Raw genomic sequence first — 26,732 nt, forward strand, 5'->3', positions numbered from 1 at the left:
AAGACAGGAAGGAGAGCAGCAAAATAAAGACCCTGGACTTCAGAAAAGCAGACTGACTCTTGATGGACAGGATTCCCTGGGAAGCCAGTCTGAGGGGAAAGGCGTCCAGGAGAGCTGGCTTTACTTTAAATAAACCTTACTGAGGGGACAGGAACAAACAAACTCAATGCGCAAGAAGAAGAGCAAGAATGGCACAAGACAAACTTAGCTTGGCAGGGGACTTCTCAGTGAGCTGAAACACAAAAAGGAAGCTTACAAGAAGTGGAAACTTAGACAAACAACTCAGGAGAAGTATGTAAGTACTGCTTAGGCGTGCAGAGATGAAATCAGGAAGGACAAAGCACAATTGGCCTTGCAGCTAGCAAGGGACATAAAGGGTAACAAGAAGCATCTATAGAAGTATGTCAGCAACAAGAAAAAGATCAGGGAAAGTGTGGATCCCTTACTGAATGGGGGAGGCAACTTAGTGACAGATGAAGTACTTGATGCCTTTTTCACCTAATTCTTCACGGGCAAGGCCACCTTCCAGGCTACTGTACCTGGCAGCACAGTCTAGAGAGGAGGTAAACAGCTAACAATGGCAAAAGGACAGGGTAGGGACTATTCAGAAAAGCTGGACATGTATAACAAGCCCATGGGGCTGGACACGATGCACCCAAAGTGCTTAGGGAGCTGGATGATGTGACTGCAGAGTTGGTGGCCATTATCTTTGAAAACTCAGGGCAGTTGGGAGAAGTCCTAGATGACTGGAAAAGGGCAAATATAGTGCCCATCTTTAAGAAAGAGAAGGAGGAAGATCCAGGGAACTACAGACTGGTCAGCCTCACTTCAGTCCCTGGAAAAATCATGGGGCAGGTCCTCAAGGAATCCATTTCTAAGCACTTGGAGGAGAAGAAGGTGATTAGGAACAGTTAGCATGTATTTACCAAGGACAAATCATGCCAGACCAACTCGATGGCCTTCTATGATGAAAGGGCTGTTTCTCTGGATGGAGGAAGAGACATGAATGTGATATACCTTGACTTTAGCAAGGTCCTTGATATGGTCTCCCTCAACATTCTCACAAATAAGCTAAGGAAGTACTGGTTGAATGGATGGACTCTAAGGTGGATAGAAAACTGGCTGTATCATTGGGCTCAAAAGGTAGTAGTCAATGGCTCGATGCCTAGTTGGCAGCCGATTTCAAGAGGAGTGCCCAAGGGATTGGTCCTGGGGCCAGTTTTTTTTGATATTTTTAACAATGACTTGGAAGATGGGATGAAGTGCACCCTCAATAAGTTTGCGCAAGGCACCAAACTGGGGAGAGTAGTAGATATGCTGGAAGGTAGGCCTGGGTTCAGAGTGACCTCAAATTGGAAGACTGGACCGAAAGAAATGTCATGAAGTTCCAACATGGACAAGTGCAAATCATGCACTTAGGACAGAACAATCCCATGCATTGATACAGTCTGAGGGCCAACTGGCTATGTACCAGCTCTGCAGAAAAGGACCTAGGGGTTACAGTGGACAATAATAGGAGCCAGTGTGCCCTTGTTGCAAAGAAAGGCATACTGAGCTGCATATGTAGGACTATTGCCAGCAGACTGAGGGAAGTGATTCTTCCCCTCTATTCAGCACTAGTGAAACTACATCTGGAACACTGTGTCCAATTTTGGACCACCCAGTACAGAAAGGATGTGGACAAATTGGAAAGAACAGTTGATGGCGATGAAAATGATTCTGGGGCTGGGACGTATGACTTCTGAGGAGAGTCTGAGGGAACTGGGCTTATTTAGTATGGAGAAGAGAAGACCGAGAGGGGATTTAATAGCAGTCTTTAACTACCTGAAGGATGTGGAGCTAGATTGTTCTCAGTGGTGGCAGATGACAGGACAAGGAGCAATGGTCTCAAGTTGCAGGAAGAGAAGTTTAGGTTAAATATTAGGAAAAAAAACCTCTCACAAGGAGGGTAGTAGAGCACTGCAACAGGCTACCCAGTGAGGCTGTGGACTCCCTATCCTTGGAGGCCTGGGTAGACAAAGCCTTGGGTGGGATGATATAGTTGGGTATGGTCCTGTGAGCGCGTGTGTGCACCAGTGCACGTGTGCCCTCGGCTCCCCCAACCCCACCAAGTGGAGCAGCGAGGAGTGAGAAGCCAGCAGCAGCAAAAAGGTAAGCCGGGCAGGGAGAGGGAAGGGAGAGCTGAGCCAGGCCAGCTGTAGGGCACTGGGAAAGGGTTTTCCTCCCCTCCCACTTCTACTTAGATGCGCCAGGCAGGAGCCGTGCTCCCGAGCTGGGCGAACAGGCCAGGTAAACAGGCACACTCTTCAAGGGCACGCTGGAGTTTGCACAAGAGTTCACGCAGGAAGGGCCTGAGACTCCTCGCATCAGAGTCAGCGGCTTTGGACAGAGTCATCAGAGTTGTCAGGTGAGTGCACGTGAGGGTCTTTAATGGGAGTGGTGACTCAGAGTGCAGCCAGGGACCCTGCCTTGATGCTGCCTCCCACCCAGGGCTCCACTGAGGTCTCCACCCAGATGAAGCCATTGGGTGGGCCGGTGGCACCCAGACCTCCTGCCTGCATGGGGTGGGGGTAGAGGGAGGGCTGGGACTCCTTTCACCTGCCCCACATGTGCCCAGACTGAGGCCCTGGAGGGGCAGGTGATGGAACTCCAGACAGAGGTGAGCAGGCTGCAGGGTATCAGGACGATCGAGGAGGAGATTGATGGATTCACACACCTGGAGGGAAGGAGACATAGGAGGGAGTCAATGTGGCCTGATGGCAGACAGTCATCTCAGGGAATAGATGTCGTAAGGCCAGGGTGACTCCCTCAGTGCAGCTGAAGAACAGATACAAGGCCCTGGAATCACTGGCAGAGAGCTCAGCAGTGGAGGCTGCTGCCACAGCCACTACCAAGCACCAGCCACTACTAAGAGAGAGCTGTGCAGCTGGAGGAGAAGACATCAGGTCATCGTGGTGGGTGACTCCCTCCTGAGAGGAACAGAGGGAGCCATCTGCCATCCGGATCCCACAGTACAGGAAACATGCTGCCTGCCCAGAGCCCGGATTCGAGATGTCACAACGAGGATTCCAGACCTGATTAGACTCTCCAACTACTATCCCATGGTTCTCATCCATATGGGAATGAATGACGCAGCATGGAGTAGTCCAGGTGGGGTCATGAGTGACTACATGGTGCTGGGAGCCTGGCTTAGGGTCTTCTCATCCATCCTACCGGTCAGCGGTCGAGGACAGCACAACAGTGACTGCGTTAGACAGGTCAACTCAGAGCTTTGCAGCTGGTGCCATTGGGTAGAGTTTGGATTCCTTGACCACAACCTGCACTTCCAGGATAAGGCCTTGTTTGGACGAGATGGGCTACATCTCTCTCCAAGAGGTAAGAGTCTGTTCTCTAACAGGTTGGCTGATCTCCTACACCGGGCTTTAAACTAGGTTTATTGGGGGACGGGGATGTTGACGACAGGGAGAGGCCAGGAACGACAAACCTCAGTCCAGGTGCCGGAACACTCCAGGTGAGTACCAAGGGCGCTGCTAAGCATCAGAATGGGGGAGTAGCAATGGCACAAATTGGGAGGCTTAGATGCCTCTATACTAATGCTAGGAACACAGGGAACAAGCAGGAGGAACTTGCACTCCTGCTTACAAATAAAGAATTCAACCTGGTTGGGCTAACAGAAGAATTCTGTTCTTGAGACAGCTCTCAGAGGCAGCGCGCTCAAAGGACCTGGTCATCATGGGTGACTTTAACTTCCCAGACATCTGCTGGGAGAAACAGGCAGCCAGGTCTGCCCATTCACATGAAAGTTTCTAACCTCCTTACAGGACCTTCACCTATCACAGGAGGTGACACATTCCCACTAGGGGAAATGCCTTACTAGACTTGGTACTGGCCACAGGGGATGACTTGGTGGGGGATCTGCAGGTGCAAGGTAACCTAGGGGATAGTGACCACCTATTGATAGGGTTCACTATCTGGAGAAAGGTGGGGAAGATAACTAGTAGGGCAGAAGTGCTAGACTTCAGGAAGGCCAACTTCAACAAGCTCAGGAGATTAGTTAGGGAGGGACTGACTGTAAAAGCCTTGGAGAGATGGGAGTCCAGGAAGGGTGGGCATTTCTCAAGGGACTAATCCTGCAGGCACAGAAAAGGACCATCCCAGTACACATAAAAGGGGGCAAAAAAGCAAAGAAACCCTCTTGGTGGAGCAGGGAAATCCAGGAGAGCCTGGAGGGGAAAAAAGAGGCCTACAGGCTGTGGAAGCAGGGGGCTGCCACCAAGGAGGAGTATACCTGCTTGGCTCGAGCTTGCAGGGAAACAGTGAGGAGAGCCAAAGCAGAAATGGAGCTTAGGCTGGCAGCAAAAGTTAAGGATAACAAAAAGTCATTCTTTAAGTACAAAGGAAGCAAAAAGAAGGTGCAGGGTAACTTAGGCCCCTTCAGGATGAACTACGGCAACTGGTAACAGATAGGATGGCCAAAGCGGAGCTTCTAAATGATTTCTTTGCATCCATGTTCCTGGACACAAATACAAATATGCATCCCATTGGGACCTTAGGTAAGCCCAGTATAGATACCAACCCACCAACTGTTCAAGCTGACCTAGTAAAGGGGCACTGGAGGGGTTGAATGTATTTAAGTCAACAGGTCCTGATGATCTTCATCCTAGGGTACTTAGGGAATTAGCTGGAGTCATAGCAGAGCCACTGGCACAACTGTTTGAGCATTCGTGGTGCTCAGGACAGGTCCCAGAGGATTGGAAAAGGGCCAATGTGGTCCCTATTTTCAAGAAGGGGAGGAAGGAGGAACCAGGTAACTATAGGGCAGTTAGTCTCACCTCTATCCTTGGCAAGACCTTTGAGAAAATTGTTAAGGATCACATTTGTGGGGGACCAGCAGGTAAAATGATGCTAAGGGGCAATCAGCATGGGTTCATAGCAGGCAGATCCTGCCTGACTAACCTGGTTTCATTTTACGACCAGGTCACAAAATGCTTGGATGAAGGAATAGAGGTAGATGTTATTTACTTAGATTTTAAAAAGGCCTTTGACACAGTGTCACACCCAATTCTTATAAATAAACTAAACAGTTGCAATGTAGATTATTACACAGTCCAGTGGGTAGAAAATTGGCTTATGGGATGCACCCAGAGAGTGGTGGTGGACAGGTCAGTTTCTACCTGGAGAAATGTGGGCAGCGGAGTCCCCCAAGGCTCTGTCCTGGGACCGGTACTATTCAATATCTTCATTAGTGACTTGGACGAGGGAGTAGAAAGCACCCTGTCCAAGTTTGCTGATGACACCAAACTATGTGGGGAGGTACACAAACTAGAGGGCAGGGAGTGAATCCAGGCTGATTTGGACAGGCTGGGGAAATGGGCCGAACAGAATAGGATGCAGTTTAACAAGGATAAGTGTCATGTGTTGCACCTGGGGAGGAAGAATCATCAACACTCCTATAGCCTGGGAGGTACCACTCTAAGTAGCACAACTACAGAAAGGGATCTCGGAGTCATAGTCAACTCCAAAATGAACATGAGTCACCAGTGTGATGAGGTAATAAGTAAAGCTAACTGCACCCTTTCTTGCATAAGTAGGTGCATCACAAACAGGTCTAGGGAGGTGATACTTCCCCTCTATGTGGCATTGGTCAGGCCGCAGCTGGAGTACTGCATCCAGTTTTGGGCACCACACTTCAGGAGGGATGTGGATGGCCTGGAGAGGGTTCAGAGGAGGGCCACTCATCTGGTTAAAGGCCTACAGAAAAAACCCTATGTGGACCGATTGGGAGACCTGAACCTCTTCAGCCTCCACAAAAGGAGGCTGAGAGGTGATCTCATGGCCGCCTACAAACTCATCAGGGGGGGGGGGCAGCAAGAAATAGGGGATACAATGTTTACCAGGGCACCTGTTGGGGTAACTAGAAATAATGGCCACAAACTGGAAGAGAGCAAATTCAGATTGGACATCAGGAAAAAATTCTTTACAGTGAGGGTTGCCAAAATATGGAATAAGCTTCCAAGGGAGGTGGTGCTGTCCCCTTCCTTGGAGGTGTTTAAAAGGAGATTGGACAGACACCTGGCTGGGGTCATCTGACCCCAGCACTCATTCCTGCCCAGGGCAGGGGGTCGGACTCAATGATCTAATAGGTCCCTTCTTACCTAACATCTATGAAACTATGATACCTGCTTGGTTCACAATCATTATTTTGATTGGTTAAAAAATACATAATCAGAAAATGGAACTGTGCAATGGCACATTTATTAGCTTGTGACTGGAGTATTCAAGGGAGACTGTATGTCTAAAAGAAGTGGGATTTTGAAAACTTTTGGATTTGCATAACCTTATATCTATCCCTTTTGTTAGTTTGACCATCTTACTGATGGTTTAAATCCTATTTCACTTTATGCACTTAAGTGGCACATACATAGCTGCATAAGTCAGGAAGACATTTAGCAAGGATTTGCTTTCACTATTTGACATTTTCACATTCTACATTCTGATACATTTTTAATTTATTACATTCCTGGCTTTTGTTTGGTAACAATTTTGTCCAGGCGTAGAATGATCCATTCTTGTTCACTTAATTCTTTAGGCAACTAGGGCACCTCTACACATGCAGGGAGGCTGCTCTGATGTACTGTAATTAAGGATCCCCTGAGAAGCCAATCTGAAGGGGAGAGGAGTCCAGGACAGCTGGCTGTACTGTAAAGAGTGCAGGAAGAAACCATTCTGATGTGTCAGAAGACAAGGAAGTTATGGCAGGAGACCAGCTTGGCTTAGCAGGGAACTCTTCACTAAAATAAATCACGAAAAGGAAACTTATAAGAAGTGGAAACTTGGACAAATAACTAGGAACGAATATAAGGGCATTGCTTGGGCATGCGGGACGGAAGTCAGGAAGTTCAAAGAGCAATTGGAGCTGCAGCTAGCCAGGGATATAAATGGTAACAAGAAAGGTCTCTACAAGTATGTTGGTAGCAAGGGGAGGATTAGAAGTGTGGGTCGCTTACTGAATGGGGAAGGTAACCATGTGACAGAAGACACAGAAGAGGCTGAAGTGCTCCATGCCTTTTTTGCCTCAGTCTTCACAAGCAAGGTCAGCTCCCAGACTACTGCCGCAGCCACCACAGTTTGGGGAGGAGGTGAGCAGCTAATGGTGGCAAAAAAACAGATTAGGGACTATTTAGAAAAGTTGGACATATACAAGTCCATTGGCCAGATGGGATGCACCCAAGGGCTCACCTCTATTGATAGCCATGGCTTTTCAGAGATGATGGCCAGTAGCTCTGCAATCACATCCTTGGCAGAGCTACTGGCTACCATCTCTGAAAATCCGTGGCTATCAGAAGAGGTCCTGGATGACTGGAAAAAGGCAAACATAGTGCCCATATTTAAAAGGGAAAAAGGAAAATCCAGGGAACTACAGACCTGTCAGCCTCACCTCCATCCCTGGAAAAATCATGGAGCAGATCCTTGTGGAATCCATTTCTAAGCACATGGAGGAGAAAAAGGTGATTAGGAACCGTCAGCATGGATTCACCAAGGACAAGTCATGCCTGACCAACCTGATTGTCTTCTATGACAGGGTGACTGGCTCTCTGGATTAGGGATATGCAAAGCTTCGGTCACAGATTCAATTCGGAGAAGATTCAGCTCAATTTGGAGGCCAAATCATTGAATCCGAATCAAATCAGGAGGGGGGAAAAACCCTCCAAATTGATTTGGAGCCTCTGAATGGATTCAAAAAAGAGTTGGAAAAAGATTCAGAGATTCAGAAGCCAGTCTTTCAGGGGAACAGAAACTGAGAAGAGGGAGTGTGGGGGGGGAAGACTGACATGTGTAGCTCGCCAGTGACTATAATGTTTCCCTAAGTCCCCTTCCAATCACAGTGCTCTGAGAGAAGGATATAGAAACAGCATATAAGCCTCTGTCTGCAGCCTTTATGTCCCTTTTGTGAGCTGTTTCTGCCTGAGCAACAGCATCTGAAAGGTACTGGACTGGCTTGGCTTCCTACCTAGTCAGTCTCCTGCTAGTTTATGTTCCTGGAAGGGATTGGATTCAGCTGACTAACTAGAATCCCTCTACTTATCCCTACCCAATTCATTTCTTTCAACTTATTCTTCCCCGGAAAACCTCTTATTTGTTCTTATTCCCCTTCCCCCCCAACACACTTTAAAAAAAAAAAAAAGCTGTGTTTTCCCTGGCAGTGTGATCCATCATTGTGCAGGAAAGTACATACATTACACACACACACACACACACACACACATATATACAGAGAAGAAGAAGAGGTATTATAGTTACACACACAGACTAAACACAACACAAAAGAAGTCAGACACATACATCATAGACAAAGAGATATTATTAAACACAACACAAAAGAAGTCAGACAGTCATACATCAGAGAAGAAGAGATATTATATAGTTACACACACATACAGACTAAACAAAACACAGAAGCGGCAGTGAGACACACATCATAGAAGAGATATTATTAAACACAACACAGAAGAAGTCAGACAGTCACACACCAGAGAAGAAGAAGAGATATTACAGCTGCGCACACACACAGAGACAATTTTTTGCAGCACAGGAAAGATTAATATTAAGTGTGCTGGAAAAGCAGGTGCTGCGTTTTCGGGCAGGGGCAGGAGAAGGGCTACAGCGGGTAGGAGGAGAGCTAGAGTTGCAAGTTCCACCTCTCCCCCCACCGAAACATATGCATCTTCTTTCCTGGCAGCCATGAGTCTTTTGCTGACAGTGGGAGCAAGGAGGTGGAAGCAGTACTTGTCTCTGCACCTGTACCACCTCCCCTAGCACCAGAAATAGCCACCACCAGCAGAATGACAGTCTCCACCTGAATCCATCTCCCAGCGTGAGCCTCCCAGTCCCAGAGGAGGAGCTGGATCTGGGACCAGGGGACCTAAGTGCCCTAGCAAAATAAATTCTGGGGACTGAAGGGGAATCTGAGTTTGTGCTCCACACCCCTCAAAGTTCCCCTAGAGCCAGGTCTCCTTCTCCAGAAGACACCTCAGAGGAGGTTGTGGGGGCAGGTGGTTTAGCTTCCCCTGTTGTTGTGCCTCTGCCTGCTGAGGAGCGGGATAAGGCAGAATCCCCACCCTCAACCCAGAATTGGTGGGGAAGTGCAGCATGGGATCATTTTGAGGTGGCAGATGATTCCAAATATGCTATCTGCCAACACTGCTGAAGGCAGATCAGCTGGGGCAAGGAGGTGAAACACTTCACCACTACAGCGATGCTGCCACATCTCAGGAGGCAGCACCCCCTTGCCCTTGCTACTCTTCAGACTGGCACCAGTGGAAGTGTGCCCAAAGGGAAGTCCCCCTCTCACTCCAAAGCCTGTGTCCCCACGAAGCAGGCACAGGCCACCCTGGAGTGAAGGGTGAAAGCCGCAGACAAAGGGGGGCACATTCCAAAGGCAAGTGAGGTCGCCCAGAGCATTGGAGACATGCTTGCTCTGGATGGCCAGCCCTTCTCCTTAGTTGAGCAGCCAGGGTTCAGGCTTCTCATGGTGCTCATGGCCCCATCCTTTAAAGTGCCCACATGCACTACCTTTAGCAGGACGGTGATGCCCTCCTTGTATAAGGCATGCAGGAAGTAGTTGAGGGAGGAGCCTCTCTCTTCACCTTGGACATTTGAAGCAGCTGGGGTGGAGATCACGCCTACCTCTCCCTCACAGGGCACCGGTAGAATCAGTCAGGCCATCCATGGGCTTTCCTTTAAGCCCAGTTGATGGAAGAGTCCCACATGGCAAGGAAGATCATGGTGGCCATGAACTGCATGGTGCAGGGTCTCATTGGACAGGGCAAGCTCACCTGTGGGTTCACGGTCACCGACAATGGGGCTGATATGGTCCAGGCTGTCCATGATGCCAACTTTCTTTCCACCTGCCGTGTGGCAGACTGGCTGCACCTCATAGTCAGGGCTGCCTTGGAGTGGGACAGGGCTGCCAGTGATGGTGCCATCACTACCACCCATCTGATTTCAAAATGCAGGAAGGTGGTGAGCTACTTCCACCACAGCATCAAGGGGGGTAAGGTGCTGGAGGAGAAACAGACAGAGCTGAGCATCCCACAGCACAAAATCATGCAGGATGTGGAGACTCAATGGAACTCCACATACCTGATGCTGGAAAGGCTGGTGAAGCAACAGAAGGCCATCCATGAGACGGCATTGCTCAGGGAGATTGGGATCAGCAGCCCCCTTAACAAAGTAGGGTGGGATACCCTCTCCCAGATCTTGGTGGTCCTCAAGATGTTCCTTGAGACCCTCAGCACTGATGATGCCCTCCTTAGCCAGGTGATCCCCATAGTGAGGGAACCTGAGAATAAAATGGAGAAGTTCCAGGGGATCAGTGTTTCTGGTTGGGGCAAGCCACTGTCATCAGACATGCAGGCACTGATGAAGCAGCTGAAGGAGGGCATCAGGAAATGGCTGGATCCGTTGAAGTCCAGTGTGGTCCACATGCTGGCGGGCACATGCGACCTGAGGGTGAAGGGAAGCATGTGCACTGGCAGCACCAAAACCCTCAATCACTGGACGGAGGTGCTGGTGAACAGAGTTAGAGAGGCAGAAGGGCAGAGGCAAGGGGATGTGGAAGAGGGGGATCCACTTTCCCATGCCAGAACTCCCACCACCAGCACCAGCCAGTCTCCTCCATGCCAGCCACTGCCAATGTGGGCTGAGGTCATGGTTTCAATATTGGGGTCCAGACACACCAGACTCCAGCCTTGGGGAGGTAGTGTGGGGGCACTGGGGCATGGTGTAGCCCAGCTGCTACAAGTAGCTGGTGTCAGCTGTTCCCAGGGCTGGGGTGAGTGCCATGCCCCATGTTGCCCGAGGCTCCACTTGTTCATGCTCACTCCAGCCCATGCCGGAGCAGCTGTGGGAGCATCTGACACCAGCAGCCTGCACCAGGGCACAGTGCAGCCCAGTGCCTACAGGCAGCTGATGTCAGCCACTCCTGGGGCTGCTCCAGCATGGGAAGGGTTGAGTGGGGCAGACCCCTTAGGCATGGTGCAGCCCAGTTGCTATGGGCAGCTGGTGTTGGTTGCTCCCGGGGCCAGGATGAGTGCCTCACTCCTTCCCTTCCTCCCTCCATCACCACCATGGGAACCTATCCCTATTTGTTACATAATAAAGTGGGTTTGCTTTATGTGAATTCAATTTGTACACCATTCTCTGGGAACACATGTATCACATAAATCAAGAGAAATCTGTATGGGCTGGATGAATGGACTGTAAGGTGGATAAAAACTGGCTGGAGCATCGGGCTCAGAGGGTAATAACCAATGGTTTGATGTCTAAGGGCAGCCGGTATCAAGTGGAGTGCCCCAGGGGTCAGTCCTGGGGCAGGTTTTGTTCAGTATCTTCACCAAAGACCAGGAAGATGGCATAGAGTGTACTCTCAGCAAATTTGCAATGACACCAAGCTGGCGGAGAGGGAGGGGCGGAAGTAGTAGATACGCTGAAGGGTAAGGCTAAGATTCAGAGTGACCTAGACAAACTGGAAGATTGGGCTAAAAGAAATCTCATGAGGTTCAATAAGGACAAGTGCAAAGTCCTGCACTTAGGACAGAAAAATCCCATGCACTGGTACAGGCTTGGGCCTGGCTGGCTGGACAGAAGCTCTGCAGTGAAGGACCTGGGGATTACAGAGGACAATAAGCTGAATAAAAGGCAGCAGTGTGCCCTTGTTGCCAAAAAGGCTAATGGCATAGTGGACTGCAATAGCAAGTGTGTTGCAAATAGGTCAAGGGATGTGATTCTTCCCCTCTGTCCAGCACTGGTGAGGCTACATCTGGAGTACTGTGTTCAGCTCTCTGTCTTCCATTACAGAAATAATATGGACGAATTGGAGAGAGTCCAGCAAAGGGCAACAAAAATGGTGAGGGGGCTGGGGCACTTGACTTATGAGGAGAGGCTGAGGGAACCGGGCTTATTAAGTCTAGAGAAGAGAAGACTGAGGCGGGATTTAATAGCAACATTCAGCTACTTGAAGGGGGGTTCAAAAGACGACAGAGCTAGGCTGTTCTCAGTGGTGGCTGATGACAGAACAAGGAGCAACACTTTCAAGTTGCAGCAAGGGAAGTTTAGGTTTGATATTAGAAATAATTTTCTCACTAAGAGGGTACCCGAAGAGGTGGTGGAATCCCCATTGTTGGAGGTTTTCAAGACCTGGCTAGATAAAGCTTTGGCTGGAATAATCTAGTTGGGGATGGTCCTGCTTTGAGCAGGGGTTGGACTAGATATTAAGGTCCCTTCCAACTCTAATTTTTTATGACTCTAGAACAACAGTTTTTTGGCATGCACAGAATGTAGTTCAGCTTTGCCAGTGTATGCCCATGCAGTTTACTCTGGCTGGGCTACATGGGAAAGTAGAATAGCCTACATAATGCCACATAAACCCCCAAGTTTTAGTAACAGAAAACTACAACTAGCAGCTTCTAGACACTGGAAAAACAGGGTCCCACCCATCTTAGCCCATTAAGCTAGTGCAGTGATTTTCAAGTAGGGTGCCATGGTACCCTAGGGTACCTTGAGATCCTGTCACGGGTGCTGTGGGAAGCCACTCAGTGTTAACACTGCTATGTGTGCACACGATTCACAAGATAAATCCAGCCATTTCAAATAGATGTAAACCATTCTGACCTGCTGTGGTCTTTCTGAGTTCTCTGAAACAGAAGAAATACTCTATTATTTTTCTCTGGTAAAACATGAGTGAAAATGAAGAGCCTACATTTCCTAAAGAGTGCCTTGGAACTACCAAGGGGTGCCTTGAGTTTTAAAAGGTTGAGAATCAATGGCCCAATGGTTAGAAATCTTAACCAAGAAGCATAAAACCTGCTTCCAGGGCCCTTCCCCTAGAGGTTTAAACTATGTTTTCTGCTTCCCAACAATGTGCTCCAACCAGCAGGCCACAGGCTTGTCTGTGCATCTTCTTGAAGCAGGCCCACTGGGCAGCCAAGAGAGGGAGATAAATGGGGCTAAAGGAAAGATACACAGTCAGATCATCTGTAGTTCAGTCAGGTGGATGTTTCCCTGGAAGAGGGGGAGCCTGGGTTCTGTGCCCTGTTTCAAATGTGGCAGAAACTTTCCTAGTGGTATTTATTTATTTTATGCAATTAATATTACATGCAAGATGCAATAGGCCAGTTTAACAGGCTGGCATCCAGAGGTCACCATGAGACCCCCTAGTGGCTATCTTTTTTCCTGCCCAGCCTCCCGGAGTCTCACCCTGCTTCCTTTCTGCCATGCCTTCATGCTAAAAGCTGATGAGTGAAGACTGCCCTCAGAGGCTGGTAAACCCTAGGGTGTTCACTCTCTCTCTCTCTCTCTCTCTCTCTCAGTACTCATTTCCTTGGGCCCTACTTGCCTTAAGGGCTAAATTAGTGGCCTCCTTCCACATCTACAGCCATGCCCATGCCTTGCAGATGTTATTCTATCCACAGTTCAATCCTTGTGTAGAGACCTCCAATCCACCCTCATCAGCCAAACCCAGTCCTCTGGTATAAAGCTTAAATCATAACATTAAGTCACTGCTTTACAACTATAAACCCACTCAGCTCTGAATTGTTGCCTCACTAGAGACCATTGTCTCTCCTTATGTCTCTCCGGGCAGCTCCAGGGAGCACTCAGGAACTCCTTTCCCTGCAGCTGACAGGGCTAAACTGTCTGCTCTGACTCAGGCCCTGGGTTTACAGGCCTCAAAGCAACACCCCTTTTCTGTTATGTGCCTTCCCCCAGCTCTGCACAGGGGTGCCTTCCCTGTTCATTAAAGGCACACTCAGGCAGCTGTGCCCCGACAAGGCCAGCTTAGTCTGCTGTATCCTCTTAAGGTGGCAGGAGCCTTTCTTCCCTGAGCTCCCTGGCCCCTGTTGCAGGCCCCTTTCTTCCCCATCCATTATGCCTGAGTAATAGGGTTTGGGTCCCCTGTTACAGCCATATTCAAAAGCGGGGCTGTAGAGGGGCCTGGGCAGTGCCTGTCCTGTAGTCTACTTGAGAACTGTGCTAGGAAGCAAGTGATGAAAGCTAGGAAGCAAGTGATGAAACTTTTAAAGCAAGGATGGCCTAGCTCCTCTAATTCCTGACCAAATCTGTTAGCTACTGGGCTAAAAAGTAAAAATGCCTTCTTCCTCCTTCACTTTGCTTCCAGCAGGTATACACACAAGGCAACTTTATTTTGCCAAAGGGGAAATAGAATCTCAAACTGTGTGCAAATATGGAAAAACTTCAGTTATAGGCCTGTGTAACTGCAAATTATGATTTAGCCCAGAGTGAATAACGGGTTTTCTGGTTTATTCTCAAAAGTGTGCTAATTCAAACTTATAGCAGCAGGACCAGAAGATTATTGGAAGCTGCAACTCACATGCATGATGCACACCCTATAGTGGGAGACCTCTGGCCCCATTATGGATAACGGCAGAGAGGGGGAACTGTGCCATTAAGGCAGCAATCATAAACTAGGCCCTGCCCCTTTCCTATCTATATAAGCACAACAGCCAAAATAGCTTGACAGCTGGCCTCAGGGCAGCCAGGTGGTATGAGGCTGAGCCTAGGTAAGGACCTGGAGTGGGGAGCCTAGTAGCAAGCAGTCTGAGCTGCAGCAAGGAGCTAGTTAGCACCCGAGCCTGGAGAGAGTCTGGAAGAGACAGTGTCAGATACAGGGAATAAAAGGATCTGTGCTATGCAGGATGAATCCTGGGAAAGACTGCTAAGGGCAACAGCCCTGCAAGTATAGATGATCTTCTTCTGAGACTGTGGTTTAGTTTATGTGTTGAGTGCTTTGGACAGACTTCTTGACTCAAAAAAAGTTATGAAAGACTTTAGAGTGTTAAATGCCAAGAGCTACAGGAAGCTGTAAAGGGAGTAGGGAGGCTGTAGCAGGGACTCTATTATACTCAAAGGTTTTGCCAGGGGAGGACAATAGTGGACTATTTGTATAGCAGGTCAGAGGCCTAGAGAAAGCCTCTCTTTGAAGACTAGGCCAGGGTACTTGTGATGTGACAGGGAGATCCCACGTTCTTGCACTTGCTCCCGAGTCAGTGGGCTGCACCCAAGGTGCTGGCAGGGAGCAGGTAAAGGAAAGGGAGACCCATCATCCATTGCTACTGCTGCCAAAGCTAAGTCTGGCACTTCCCCACACTATGCCCACATAACTTATGGCTGGAGAGGGGCAGGAGTATCCCTGGGGTTTTCCCCAACTAGGCAAAGCAGCAGTGGCAGGTGAGTTCTCTCCACAATCCTGTGCCTCCTTCCTTCCCAGTTCCCTTCCTCCCACTCCACCAATTGTCCCCTGATGACCCTGGGGCTCCAGCTGCACCTTGACCCATCCCCTCACCCATGGTCTGAGCTCAATTATTTCACAGACTTCACAGAGAACCCAGGCATCTGGGGATGTGGACACATGAGCTATTCAGTGGAAGGAGGAAGCAATCGCCACACCCCTGGATCCTTTCCCTTCTCACAACTATCTGCAGGCACAACTATTTGAGTGAGCAGATGACTCACTGTGTGTTTGTATTCATATGAGAGTTTATAAATCATATTAAGTTCAAAATGAAAACACAAAGCTACATGGATAGGCCCTGTCTACAAAGGGTATGTTAAGCACACAAAGGCAGATGCTCTGCCAATGTAAATTGTTATAAATCCATTGTACACAGTTTAGATCAACTGAAGATCTGCCGCATGGAGCTCCTAAGAATTGCTCACTCTAGTTCTTACAAACCCCTATACTGAAAGAAACTTTGTAAATGATATCACTGCTTTAAAATTTTCCTTCTTTCCTTTTTCTTTAAAAACAGAAATCACTGTGTCTGAGTTTTCCCAAGCAGCCAATTGACAATCTACACAGAAAAGAGGAAACTAATTGTAAAAAATGAGCAGTAAAGAACAATTTAACAATGAATCTTTCCTAACAAATGCAGACACCAATGCTATGTCTGATTTACTCATACTCATTCACACAGTAGATGACTTAGTCATATATGCTTAGAAAAACAGAGCTCCAAAATCAAGCCATAGCTCACAGTCTGAGTAAATAAAAAAGGATGCCAGATCTGCCTATATAAATCTCACCAACTGCATATGTTTGCACAGTTCATATGAAGACAAATGAGAGAGAGAAAGTTCTTTTACTCAGTTAGGAAGGTTTGAAGATAAAAGGCTTGTATTTTCATTCTTTCAGAAGAGCTCCACTGAAAGACTACTGGTACTTTCTGGGAAAAAAAAATAAAAGGTCATCTGGAGAAGGAAGAATGGAATATAAAAAAGTGTTGTTCCCCAGTCATTCTCAGAGGGTGAAATTCACCCCCTCATATTGGACCAAAGTGACATAAGGGGACAGAAACAATGTGCCTAGATCTCTGCATGGGAGTGTTACATCCATAGTGTAAAAGAGGGCACTCATGGGAGGGAATATGCAGGACAGAGAGATGGAGCAATGATAAGAGTACGGCCAACTTCCTGAATATTGGTAGTTAAGAATCCTTCTTCTGTTTGGTGCTCTACAGCAGGTTCTGGAGAAGCACAGTAACATAGGACTGGAACAGGCCTCTTAGGCCAGTAAGTCTAGTCCCTATAGTCTCATACGACTGTTTAACTAAGGGTTCTCCAAAAGTCACCATTTCAAACCTTCCTATGCACCTACAAGGCACAAACGAGAAGGTACATATAGACATTCAGGGAGGTTAAGCAGAGGTCATATCAGGAGGGGGGCTAGCAGGGTCCTCAGAGGGACTTGGGGAATGGACTCCCCACCCCACCCCCAGGACCAGGGGATACTTTTAGACCTCTCCTCCCCCTCACCCCAAAAAGCAACCCACCACAGCAAATCAACCCTCCCCCAATCCCACCCACCCCTCCCTGCACCCCAACTTATTTCCTCAGCTCCTAGCGCTGGCCAATGCTAGTAAAACCAACACTGAGAGCAGCTTGTGGAACAGTGTATTTGGGGGGCAGGCTGGTCCATCTGGGAAAGGGGTAAAGGACTGAGAGGCTAAAAATAGCTTAGTACCAGGGAGGGGCTAAGAAAAATGCAGCTTCGAGCTGGGGCCAGTGGGTGGCCCTTCCCAGGCCCAGTTATGTCCTGGGTGCTATACAGAAGTTCACATAGTTCAGTCTTCTGAGGCCCAATCTAAGTTATGTTACGTCGGAGGTACAGTTAACTTAGATTGGGTTGGCCATGTTAGACCAATCAAAATTTCCTGAACTTCTGTACAGTTCACACTTAGAACCACTTAACTAGGGATATAGGTGTAAGGTCCTTTCTGTATGAACTAAGTTAGATTGGGTGGCCATTTTTAACGCTGTCCAAATGTCTGTATGTACCCAGAAACACCACTGATACTCTATGACATGCTATAAGAAGCAGCAGGGGAGATGAGAGCATTGCCAATGTTGTCCTACTAAAATGGCAGAAAAGTATTTGATCAGTACCTAACTCATAGGATCCTAGGATAAGAACCATGTCCCGTGCTAAAAAGACCTCCCCCACTACATACTGACTGCAATTCTGACTTAAGTAATAAATATTTTTCCAGACCTCAAATTTGACTGTAAGTAGGGGTGTCTACATGAGACATTTTACTGTGTAGTCGAGCAAATTACTACACGGTAAGTATCATCATCTGCACATGCAGACACTTACTATGCAGTAATTTGTTCTACTCTGCAGTTAATTTGGTACCTGCAAATGCTGGTAGCAAATTAACTGAGGAGTAGTTGCTATGCAGTGAGGCACATGTAGATCGCTCTCTGCCTCTGGGAGCTGCCCATTGCCAGAGAGGGTTCTGGTGGTGGAGCCTCAGCCAGGACAATGTCCCCCTGCCCTAGCAGAAGAGAGCTTCCAGCCCCCACTCCAATTGTGGAGCAGAGACCGGGAGCTCCCTGTATGAAGAGAGATTACCACCCAGCCTGGAGCTGGCTGGGACCTTTCCTAGACTGGAACAGTTCCTGGCCACCCCCAGGCTATTCAGGGAAGTCTGGATGTGCAGCCTGGAGCTGGATGGGAAATGCCCAAAATGGGAAAGTTCCCAGCCAGCTCCAGGCTGCATGTGCAGAATTCGCCACACAGCCCAGGGCTGGCCAAAAACTGTCTCAGTCAGGGGCAGGTCCCAGTCCTGCAGCTCTTTCCCAGCTCTGTACCCTGACTAGGTGATCAAGGCAGGGGCTTCGAAAGAGCTGCAGAGGAGGGGTAGGTCCCAGCCCTCTGCCCCAATCCACCAGTGGGGCAGCTAGCAGTGAGCTCTCTGTTGGGTGGGAAATCCCTGCCCAGCTAGGGGCTCACTGCTAGCTGCCCCACTGATGAATGGGGGCAGGGGCCTGAGATCTGCCCCTCCCCCACAACTCTTTCCAAGCCGCCTGCCCCCAACTGGGGAGCCAGGGCCAGGGTCTCCATGATGCCAACCCAGATTCCACGACTGGAGCCCACCCCGGCAGTAGGCAGCTCCTGGGAGTAAGGAGCAATCTCCCTGCCCCACCCCACCAGGAGATAGCAGTCTTCTTGCCTCCTGCTCTCTGTCAGGCCCTGCATCCAGGGGTGGAAAGTAGGGTGGGAGCAAACCTCCCAAATGCCTACATATGTAGAGACCTGCCCGAGGTGGAGTAAATTACTCTGCAGTGATTTACTCCAGAGTAAGCCCCTCTAGCAGCATTTAAACATGTAGACACACCCAGTATGACTTTCAGTGAAAGACCCAGGAACCTCTAAATTTTCTAAGTACCACCCTGGTCTAACCCTTCCTCCCTATTCCCTACCCCTCCCCCACCCCCCAAATCCTTAGCTGCAGCCAATCTCCAGTGCTTCAGAGCAGGGGTTTTCAATCTTTTTTAACAAGTGAGCCCCTGGCGGCCCCCTTTTAGTAAGTGTCCTCCCCGGGGGGAGGGGTGGCAAGTGACTGGACTAAGCGGGTCAGACCGAGCGGGAGTATGGCAAGTGGTGGAGTGGTGGCAGTGCAACATCTGTGCAGCCCTGCTTTCAGCCTGCACCAGCCCTGCTCCTGTGAGGCAGCAGCATGGGGTGGTGGTGCTCTATCCTCACTCACTCCTGCATACCCCCGGGACCTTTCAAAGTAACCGAACCCCAGTTGACAAGCACTGCTTCAGAGGAAGGCAAAAGAATTCCCAGAAGCCAATATTATTTATGAAAGGGAAAAAAAATGTTTGCTAACCCCTGCAAGTGACCAGCCAAAATGCTGAAGCTTGGGGTTGCTAGACCTCTACCACAGTGCACAACTACCTCTATACCCAAACATGCACATTGCAAGTACTTGATTTTGCAGATAACACAAGGTGATATCTGAACCAAGACCCTTTATCCTATCATACTATTTATTCCATAACATTGAGTTTTATCATATAACAAATAAGATTCCTTGTCACCACTATGCTGCTCAGACACTGGGCCAATACTTCCATAAGTTCAGCTATGTGTAACACTGGCACAGATTTATTTGTGACATTATGCCAGCTTACATTTGCTTGTGATCTAAATGGCATTCTCTTTAAAAGCAACTCTTGCTGCCCATCTCATTCCATACGAATTCCTCTCTTCATTCAAGTTCAAGGTTGCTCTAAAAATCACTGTTAAATTCATAAGGATGTTAATAATCTAGGCATTTCTAGCATACATTATCCATGCAAACATTTCAAATAAAAGCTAAATGCTTATTTGAAGAGTTTTAATTAAACCATGCCCAAATTCTTACTTGATTTCACCTACTATTACAGAAGAGAGCATTTATTCTATCACAGCAGCTATGAATGGTGTTTTTTAAAACATTAACATAAGCTCTTTTTCCCCCCATCACAAATGATTAGCAGAAATATAAAGGGAGAATGTAACAGGGCTCACAGGATCCTGCTACCTTAAGAGGAAAAGTGCAGCAGGCAACACCTGCAATCAGATGCAGGCAGATGGCTAAGGGATAGCTGCAAGAGAGTAAGCAGCCAGGGGAAGCTGGAGATCAGGATTACAGGGCTACAAGTAACTTCTTGGGAGCTAGCTGCCTGGCAATAGGCAAACAGGGCAAAGCTTCAGTTGAACAAACTGCAGCAGTTGAAAGCAGGCTGCCCCCCCAGATGAGAAGATACACTGGTGGCTGGTTTGAGGAACATGTGACCAGAACAGGTGGAGCGGGGAATGTGAGGTGTATAAACACTGGTCCCTGAACCAGAGCCGCCAGTCTAGTCTTGATCTCCTGAAGAACTTCAATCAGCCTTCGCTCCTCCAGCAGGGAAGCTGCAGATTCAGGAAAGTATCCTAAAGATTGGGAGGGAGTCAGCAAATAGTGGAAGGGGCTTTGTTGTAATGTAGAGACCTGAGGAAGGATTTTTAGTCTAAGTCAGAGACTGGTTAGTGTGGGTTTTGTTTTGGTTAAACTGGAGGTTTGGGAGTGGCTAAAGGGGCAGACTGAGATGACAGGGCCTTCTGAGAAGCACTCTATGCTTTGAACCCTACAAGAGTCTGGGACCCAGTGGGCTCAAGGCAGCAGCCCTGCAAGGGTTAGGGGCCAGCAGGAATTGGGGGTAGAGGTAGGTGAGCTGATTTTAATACAGGGCCAGAGGGCCCAGCAAATGGAGCTAAGAGTAAAACCCATGAGGCATGGGGGTGGTTACAGAGGAGGGTGGAGTCAACACTTCATGTCCCTAAGGCATGGTTAGGGCCAGAGGCCATGATTAGGACTAGTAGGGCACAATCAGTGCCAGTGAGGCACAGAATTGGAGTTAGTGGACTTATATCTATTGGTGAGAAGGGTGAGGGTATCTGGTTAAACAGTTTGAGCTAGGCCAAGTGCAGATTCATCAAGCTCAGTCAAGGACTCTGCAGGGGGAGCATCCCAAAGCAACATACACATTGCATCAGGGTGACAAGTGAAGCCGTAAAGGAGGTTAGCCTGAGGAGCTGGAGTGGGGCAGGATTAATTCCCCCCATAAAGGGGTGTCATGGATACCCTTGGGGCTAGTCCTGCAACAAGGAACCAAAAAGAACTGAAATGGATTATATCCATGATTGCAACGGCAACAATACACACAAGACTGCATGCCACTAAGAATGGAAAATAACAAGGCAAGCCTGGAGTGGAGTGACAGCAACTGCAGGGGAAAGGGCTGCTTGCTTTTTCTTTCACCCCCAGTTGGAATGAATCTCTGCAGCACTTCACCAATTACCCCATTCTCATATTGCCACCCACCCGATAAAAAACTGAATGGCTCCTCTCCCTGTCAACTAATCCAAATTCATCCCCTACCTTGCACTGACTGAACTAAATAATGGAACTTGGCTGCTCTGAACTGTGACAAAGACACATGTGTCCCTGGGGAGCTGTGATCTTTTTGGCCTAGTTTTATAAAAAATATGATTTTTTCTTGACTGGGAGCCCCAAAAGACTTGGCTCCCTGAATGAGTCACAGGCCAGATAAGCTGGTAATGCTGACACATGTGCACCTCTGACCACTCTCAGCTCTAGCAGATGGCTTTGCCTCCTGTTTCCTAGGAAAACACTCCATTAGTGTCTCCATAAGCCTACTCCACTACCATGTGCAATGTCAGAGCTACATGGATTGTGGGGAGACCTTGAATGGCCTGTGACTTTCTTTCATAGCAATCAGTGATAAACTGTCATGTCTACACTGAGAGAAGGAAGGGATAATGTCAAAAAAAAATTATGTTTTACAGTGGAACTCAGAGTCCAGAGGTTTCTGTGAAACACTAATGTCAATAAAACTAAGCTTCAGCCTTTGAAGGTGCCTTCCCCAACTATTCAGAATGCTCACTACAGTGTCTCCAGTTGCCCTTCACACTCAACTGTGAATGCAGTTATGCTTGTCAAATGGGAAAATTATTGTTTAACCTGTGCCTCCAAGGAATTCTAATAGCCCATCTGTTATCCTACCTTGAAGCATGGCTGAGGTGGTGTAATAGTTGAATGGAACATTCTTCACCATGTACTCATCAGTATCCAGTGAAGAGAGTTTGCTTCCTACCAGCACAGATTTCCCAGTGCCTGCATTACCCACAAGCATGACTGGCCTCCGTCGTTCCAGGAGCTTGTCCATGAAGTATCTTACTCGTATGGTTTCACTAGTAGGCACCAGACAAGCCTATAGAAAGCAAGATGGAAACACACAGTGAGTCTCAAGCCAACTTTCCTCTTGCAGCCATAGTCAGATGACAGGTGTGGGGGAATCCTGATCAAGCCAAGCAAGATACAAACATGTAAGGAAACATGCATACCCAAAGCAAGCAGGGCCAATGTTCAATAAACCCCTGCCTGACACTTAAATTGAACATTTAATAACTGCCTTGGTGAAACTGTGTCATTAGTAAAATAGGTTTTCCCTGGGGCTGATCAAAATGTTTCCATTATAAATGTTTCCTGATGAAACTTTTGTAACTAAACAAATTTTCATTAAAATCTCTTTCTGTAGAAAAGTTCCATTTTGTCAAAAAAATCTACCTCAAACATGAAATGTTTCATTTTTTCAGGTAAAAAAATGAATTATTTTGTGATGTTGCTACAGTGAATTTTCATGAAAAGATCCAAGCACCATGAGAACAGATATGTGACTAATAATTGGGACAGCACTATATTTTTGCAGGTAATCTTGATCCAGTTTGCCCCACCTAGCAAACACAGTCCCATTCACTGTAACAAGAGTATCATTTCCATAATGAACCTTTTTTTTGTAATCACAAAAGACTAAACCAGTTGGGCAGCTTAATGACTTTAGAATTAATATACTTACCTTAGAATGTAACTTTTATTAGCAAACATTCATTTTATCACTCCAGTGCTAATGAAACATAGTTGACAGAGATACAATGTGCACACCTACACACATATATAGCCCCTATATTCTTTGAGCAGAAAAGCAAACAGATTGACTTACTTGTAATGGCAGTTCTGGATCAAATTCAAATTTGGGGATAAGTTTAGACCAAGGCTCAAACTTCTTTGTTTCTGGATCAATGTAAAAATCAAAGACAGTTCCCTGAGAAGGAAACTTGATGGTCTTAAACTCAGTCACCCACCACTTACTGAACTCTACTCTGTAGTCTACAAGCTGCAAGACAAAATGGGGAAACATAGGTTAAACTGCAGAAAATCATTTTTGATGGGAAAGGTTATCTAAACTATCTCCCTAGCCCTTATCTATGATCCCTAGTGATCTGCACAGACTGTTTCCATATCAGAATATTTCATAGCCTAACAGAACTGTGCCAGGGCCTTTTTCCTAATATTTAGCTTAATTTTTCATTGTTGCACTTTATTCATACTCCTATTTATAGCCATAAATGCATCTTTCCTGTGTTGTTCATTCTACATATGCCTTAAACTACTTAGATTGGTTGCAAAGAGTTTCCATGATCCTGATTCCCATCATGTTTAGCCAAAGTATACAAGTATGTATCAGTTTGTTCTGTCTTATCATTCTTATGCATCTTGTTTCACCATATCCTGCTATTCCTAACAGTATAGATCAAATTTCAATGAAGGAAGGATGAGAGTTGTGAGTTAGACACTGAATTGGGACTCCAAAGGTATAGATTTAGTCCCCTGGTCCACCAGAGAAAACCTGTGTGACATTAGGCAAGTCACTTAGAGTGCCTACATAATTTACAATTTTTACATGATCAGGCCCCTAAAAGCACTCTACAGCCATGATGTCACATGCATGCACAGCCACAGAGCACTTCTAAAATGGCCAATTACAAGAAAGAGGTGTGGTTCAGAAGCCACCTTGGAGTTTGCTGGAGCACCCCCACTTGGTGGTCAGGGCCAGTACTGGCTGGATCCAGCCCCGCCTCTGACCCAACAGGTGAACATTTGTTGGGTTGGGGTTGGATGGGCTCTAACTCATGGTACTTTATGTAAATTGCTATGAATTAGAGCAGGGCCCTAAACATTTGTAGGCCCTCTTATTTACTCTGGCTTTGTTTCCCACATGTACACTGGAAATAATGGCATTTTATCCTGTGAGTGTTAAGAAAAAAAAAAATTCCTTAATGTCTCTGAGGTGTTCAGAGGCTATAGAGGGAATGCCTCAATGGTATATTTAATGTATGCAGATTTTCCAAAATCTCGCTGAATCTCTCTTATGATTTATTTGCTGTGCATGTTTTTCCAAAAAAGAAACCCTGATATTCCTACCAGCTCAACAAACCTGCATCAGAAAGCACTGATTTTCACTAAATTTTAACTGGTGCCCTGTGTGAAAGATTGCCGGCCATTTGCCATCTTGAACTACTCAAGAACCCCCCAACAATCACAGTTTTCTAAAAAATGTTGTTATCTAGGATTTTGCTGCTCAGAGAGACTGAATAACTGTACTTCATAGTTTTCTTGTTGTTGTAATTCCTCGGTATTGGATGCAGATAAACCTGCCCTCAACAAGGATACAGATGCATCATGGCTAAAAGCTCTCTCACCAATGAGTATCTCACCAATGTGCAGAAGTGCCTCCAGCTCCACTATAATTTGCCATTCACTTTCTATTATGTGTGATTTAACCAGACCAATTTAGTTCCAACTCATGATGCCAAAGATGTGTTAACCTTGAGCTGTTTCCTCCATAAGAACCCCTTGTGGATTTTTCCTAATTTCAGAACCTTGAAATAGCAAATCTATCATCTATTTTTATATAGGGATTTCACACCCAGTGGACAAGCATACAGTCATTCAAAGATTTTCTGATTGTTTATCCTGACATTTCATCAGCAAAAGTTCAGAGCAAAGGGCACATTCAGTGGTAAGCAATAAGCAGATTTTATATTTGATTATTTTTCATGAGGCTTCTGCTTAGTCTTGCACAGTCTGCTATATGTTCAGATTCCCAGCTCTGATATCAAAAGAAGAAATACATACATCATAAGCAAAGATTCTGGGCTAAATCCAATTTCACCTTTACATGTCCTGCCCCCTTCCCCCCATCTCTCCCGCAGGGTTTGCCCTGGATGGCAACTCTGTCTGGTACTCCATTCCTTAGAAGGCTGCACTATGTTTATGTGAGCTCCATGGTGGAACAGAATCACCCAGGTATGTGTATCACTCCATTTTACTCCCAAAACCTTAGGTACAGAAAAACATGCTTAATGAGTTTGGGCTCCTATAGATGTGCAGTGTGGCTGATCCAATGTGCTGTAAATCCAGCACATCAGAGCAGATTTGATTAACTGAGTCTGCTTGGGCGCAGAAATTGTTCCAGCAGCCTCCAGTGTCATGTGTATCAGCAGCCAGGCACCAAAAAATAATGGTGAGGCGCTTTGAACTAAATGAGCTTTAGTTCAATACACTCTGCTGACATTTCTTGGTGCGGAGATGCTGATGCACGATGCTCAGGTGCTTTTAATTACCGTGGCTTGCTAAATAAAGCACCACCTCCCAGAGCATATCTCTCAGTACCCTTCATGACTAAAAACAGAGGCCCTCCTCTTTAGTGGTCAGGGTACTTCCCCTGGAAGAACTGACCCAGGTTCACACTCTTTCTCTTCACTAGAGTTGACTGAACATTCTTCTCCCATTTCCCAGGAAAGTGATCTGGCTAGGTACCAGGCCATGGGTTAGGCATTGCCTGAGCGCTTACTAGTCCTCCTCCTAAAATTGACCCAGAGGGCAGCCAGGAGAGAAAGATGTGTGGGACCAGGAGGAAAATAAGAGGTAGGAGAGGGCTCAGAGAGATCAATGCTATTCTGAACAGGTGGGTGTGCCCTGAGATTCAAACCATGATCCATAGCACCTATAGGCACCTGTGGCACCATCAGGCAGCTAGCTATGCATCTGTTCTAGCTCAGGCTGAACCCTCCCATGAGGGCTACATGAAAAATGTGATTAGAAACCATCAGCAGGGCTTCACCAGGGGCAAGTCATACCTGACCAACCTGACTGCCTTCTATGACATGGTGACTGGCTCTGTGGATGTGGGGAGGCCGGTGAATGTGGTATACCTTGACTTTAGCAAGGCTTTTGATACCACATTCTCACAGGCAAGCCAAGGAAGTATAGTTTGGATGAATAGACTGTAAGGCGGACAGAAAACTAGCTGAAGCATCAGGCTCTTAGATTAGTAATCCATGGCTCAATGTCTAGTTGGCAGTTGGTATCAAATGAAGTGTCCCAGGGGGTGGTCCTGGGACTGGTTTTATTCAATATCTTCATCGAGTTGGAAGATGGTATAGAGTGCATCCTCAGAAAGTTTGCAGATTATACCAAGCTGGCAGAGGATGAGGGGTGGAGGGGGCAGGGAGTAGTGGATATGCTGGAGGGTAGGGCTAGGATTCAGAGTGACCTAGACAATTTGGAGAATTGGGCCAAAAGGAATCGCATGAGGTTCAACAAGGACAAGTGCAAAGTCCTGCTTTTAGGATGGAATAACCCCATGCATCAGTACAGGCTAGTGGCTGTGACTGGCTGGGCAGCAGCACTGCAGAAAAGGACCTAGGGATTACAGTAAACAAGAAGCTGCCAGTGTGCCCTTGTTGCTGAGAAGGCTGATAGCATACTGGGCTGCCTTGGTAGGTATGTCGCCAGTAGGTCAAGGGAAGTGATTATTCCCTTCTATTCAGCACTGGTGAGGTCACATCTGGAGTACTATGTTAATTTTGGGCACCCCACTACAGAAAGGATGTGGACAAATTGGGGAAAGTCAAGTGGAGGGGAACAAAAATGGTGAAGAGGCTGGGGGACATAACTTATGAGGAAAGACTGAGG

The 26,732-nt window shown here is 47.3% G+C and overlaps 1 protein-coding gene across 1 annotated transcript in view; it reads right to left on the reverse strand.

The window, feature by feature from the left end:
* The window catches only part of DNAH9 (dynein axonemal heavy chain 9), a 480,799-nt gene that overhangs the window by 273,681 nt on the left and 180,386 nt on the right, over nt 1-26,732 (reverse strand). The window contains exons 37-38 of the mRNA XM_090059292.1: nt 22,915-23,088; nt 21,918-22,125 (exon numbers count right to left, since the gene is read on the reverse strand). Coding sequence (XP_089915418.1) covers nt 21,918-22,125; nt 22,915-23,088 — 382 coding nt within the window. The remainder of the gene's footprint in view (nt 1-21,917; nt 22,126-22,914; nt 23,089-26,732) is intronic.

This window comes from Crocodylus siamensis, chromosome 8 (genome assembly GCF_052110815.1).
Source record: "Crocodylus siamensis isolate JL-2025a chromosome 8, ASM5211081v1, whole genome shotgun sequence".
NCBI classification, from domain to species: Eukaryota; Metazoa; Chordata; order Crocodylia; family Crocodylidae; genus Crocodylus; species Crocodylus siamensis.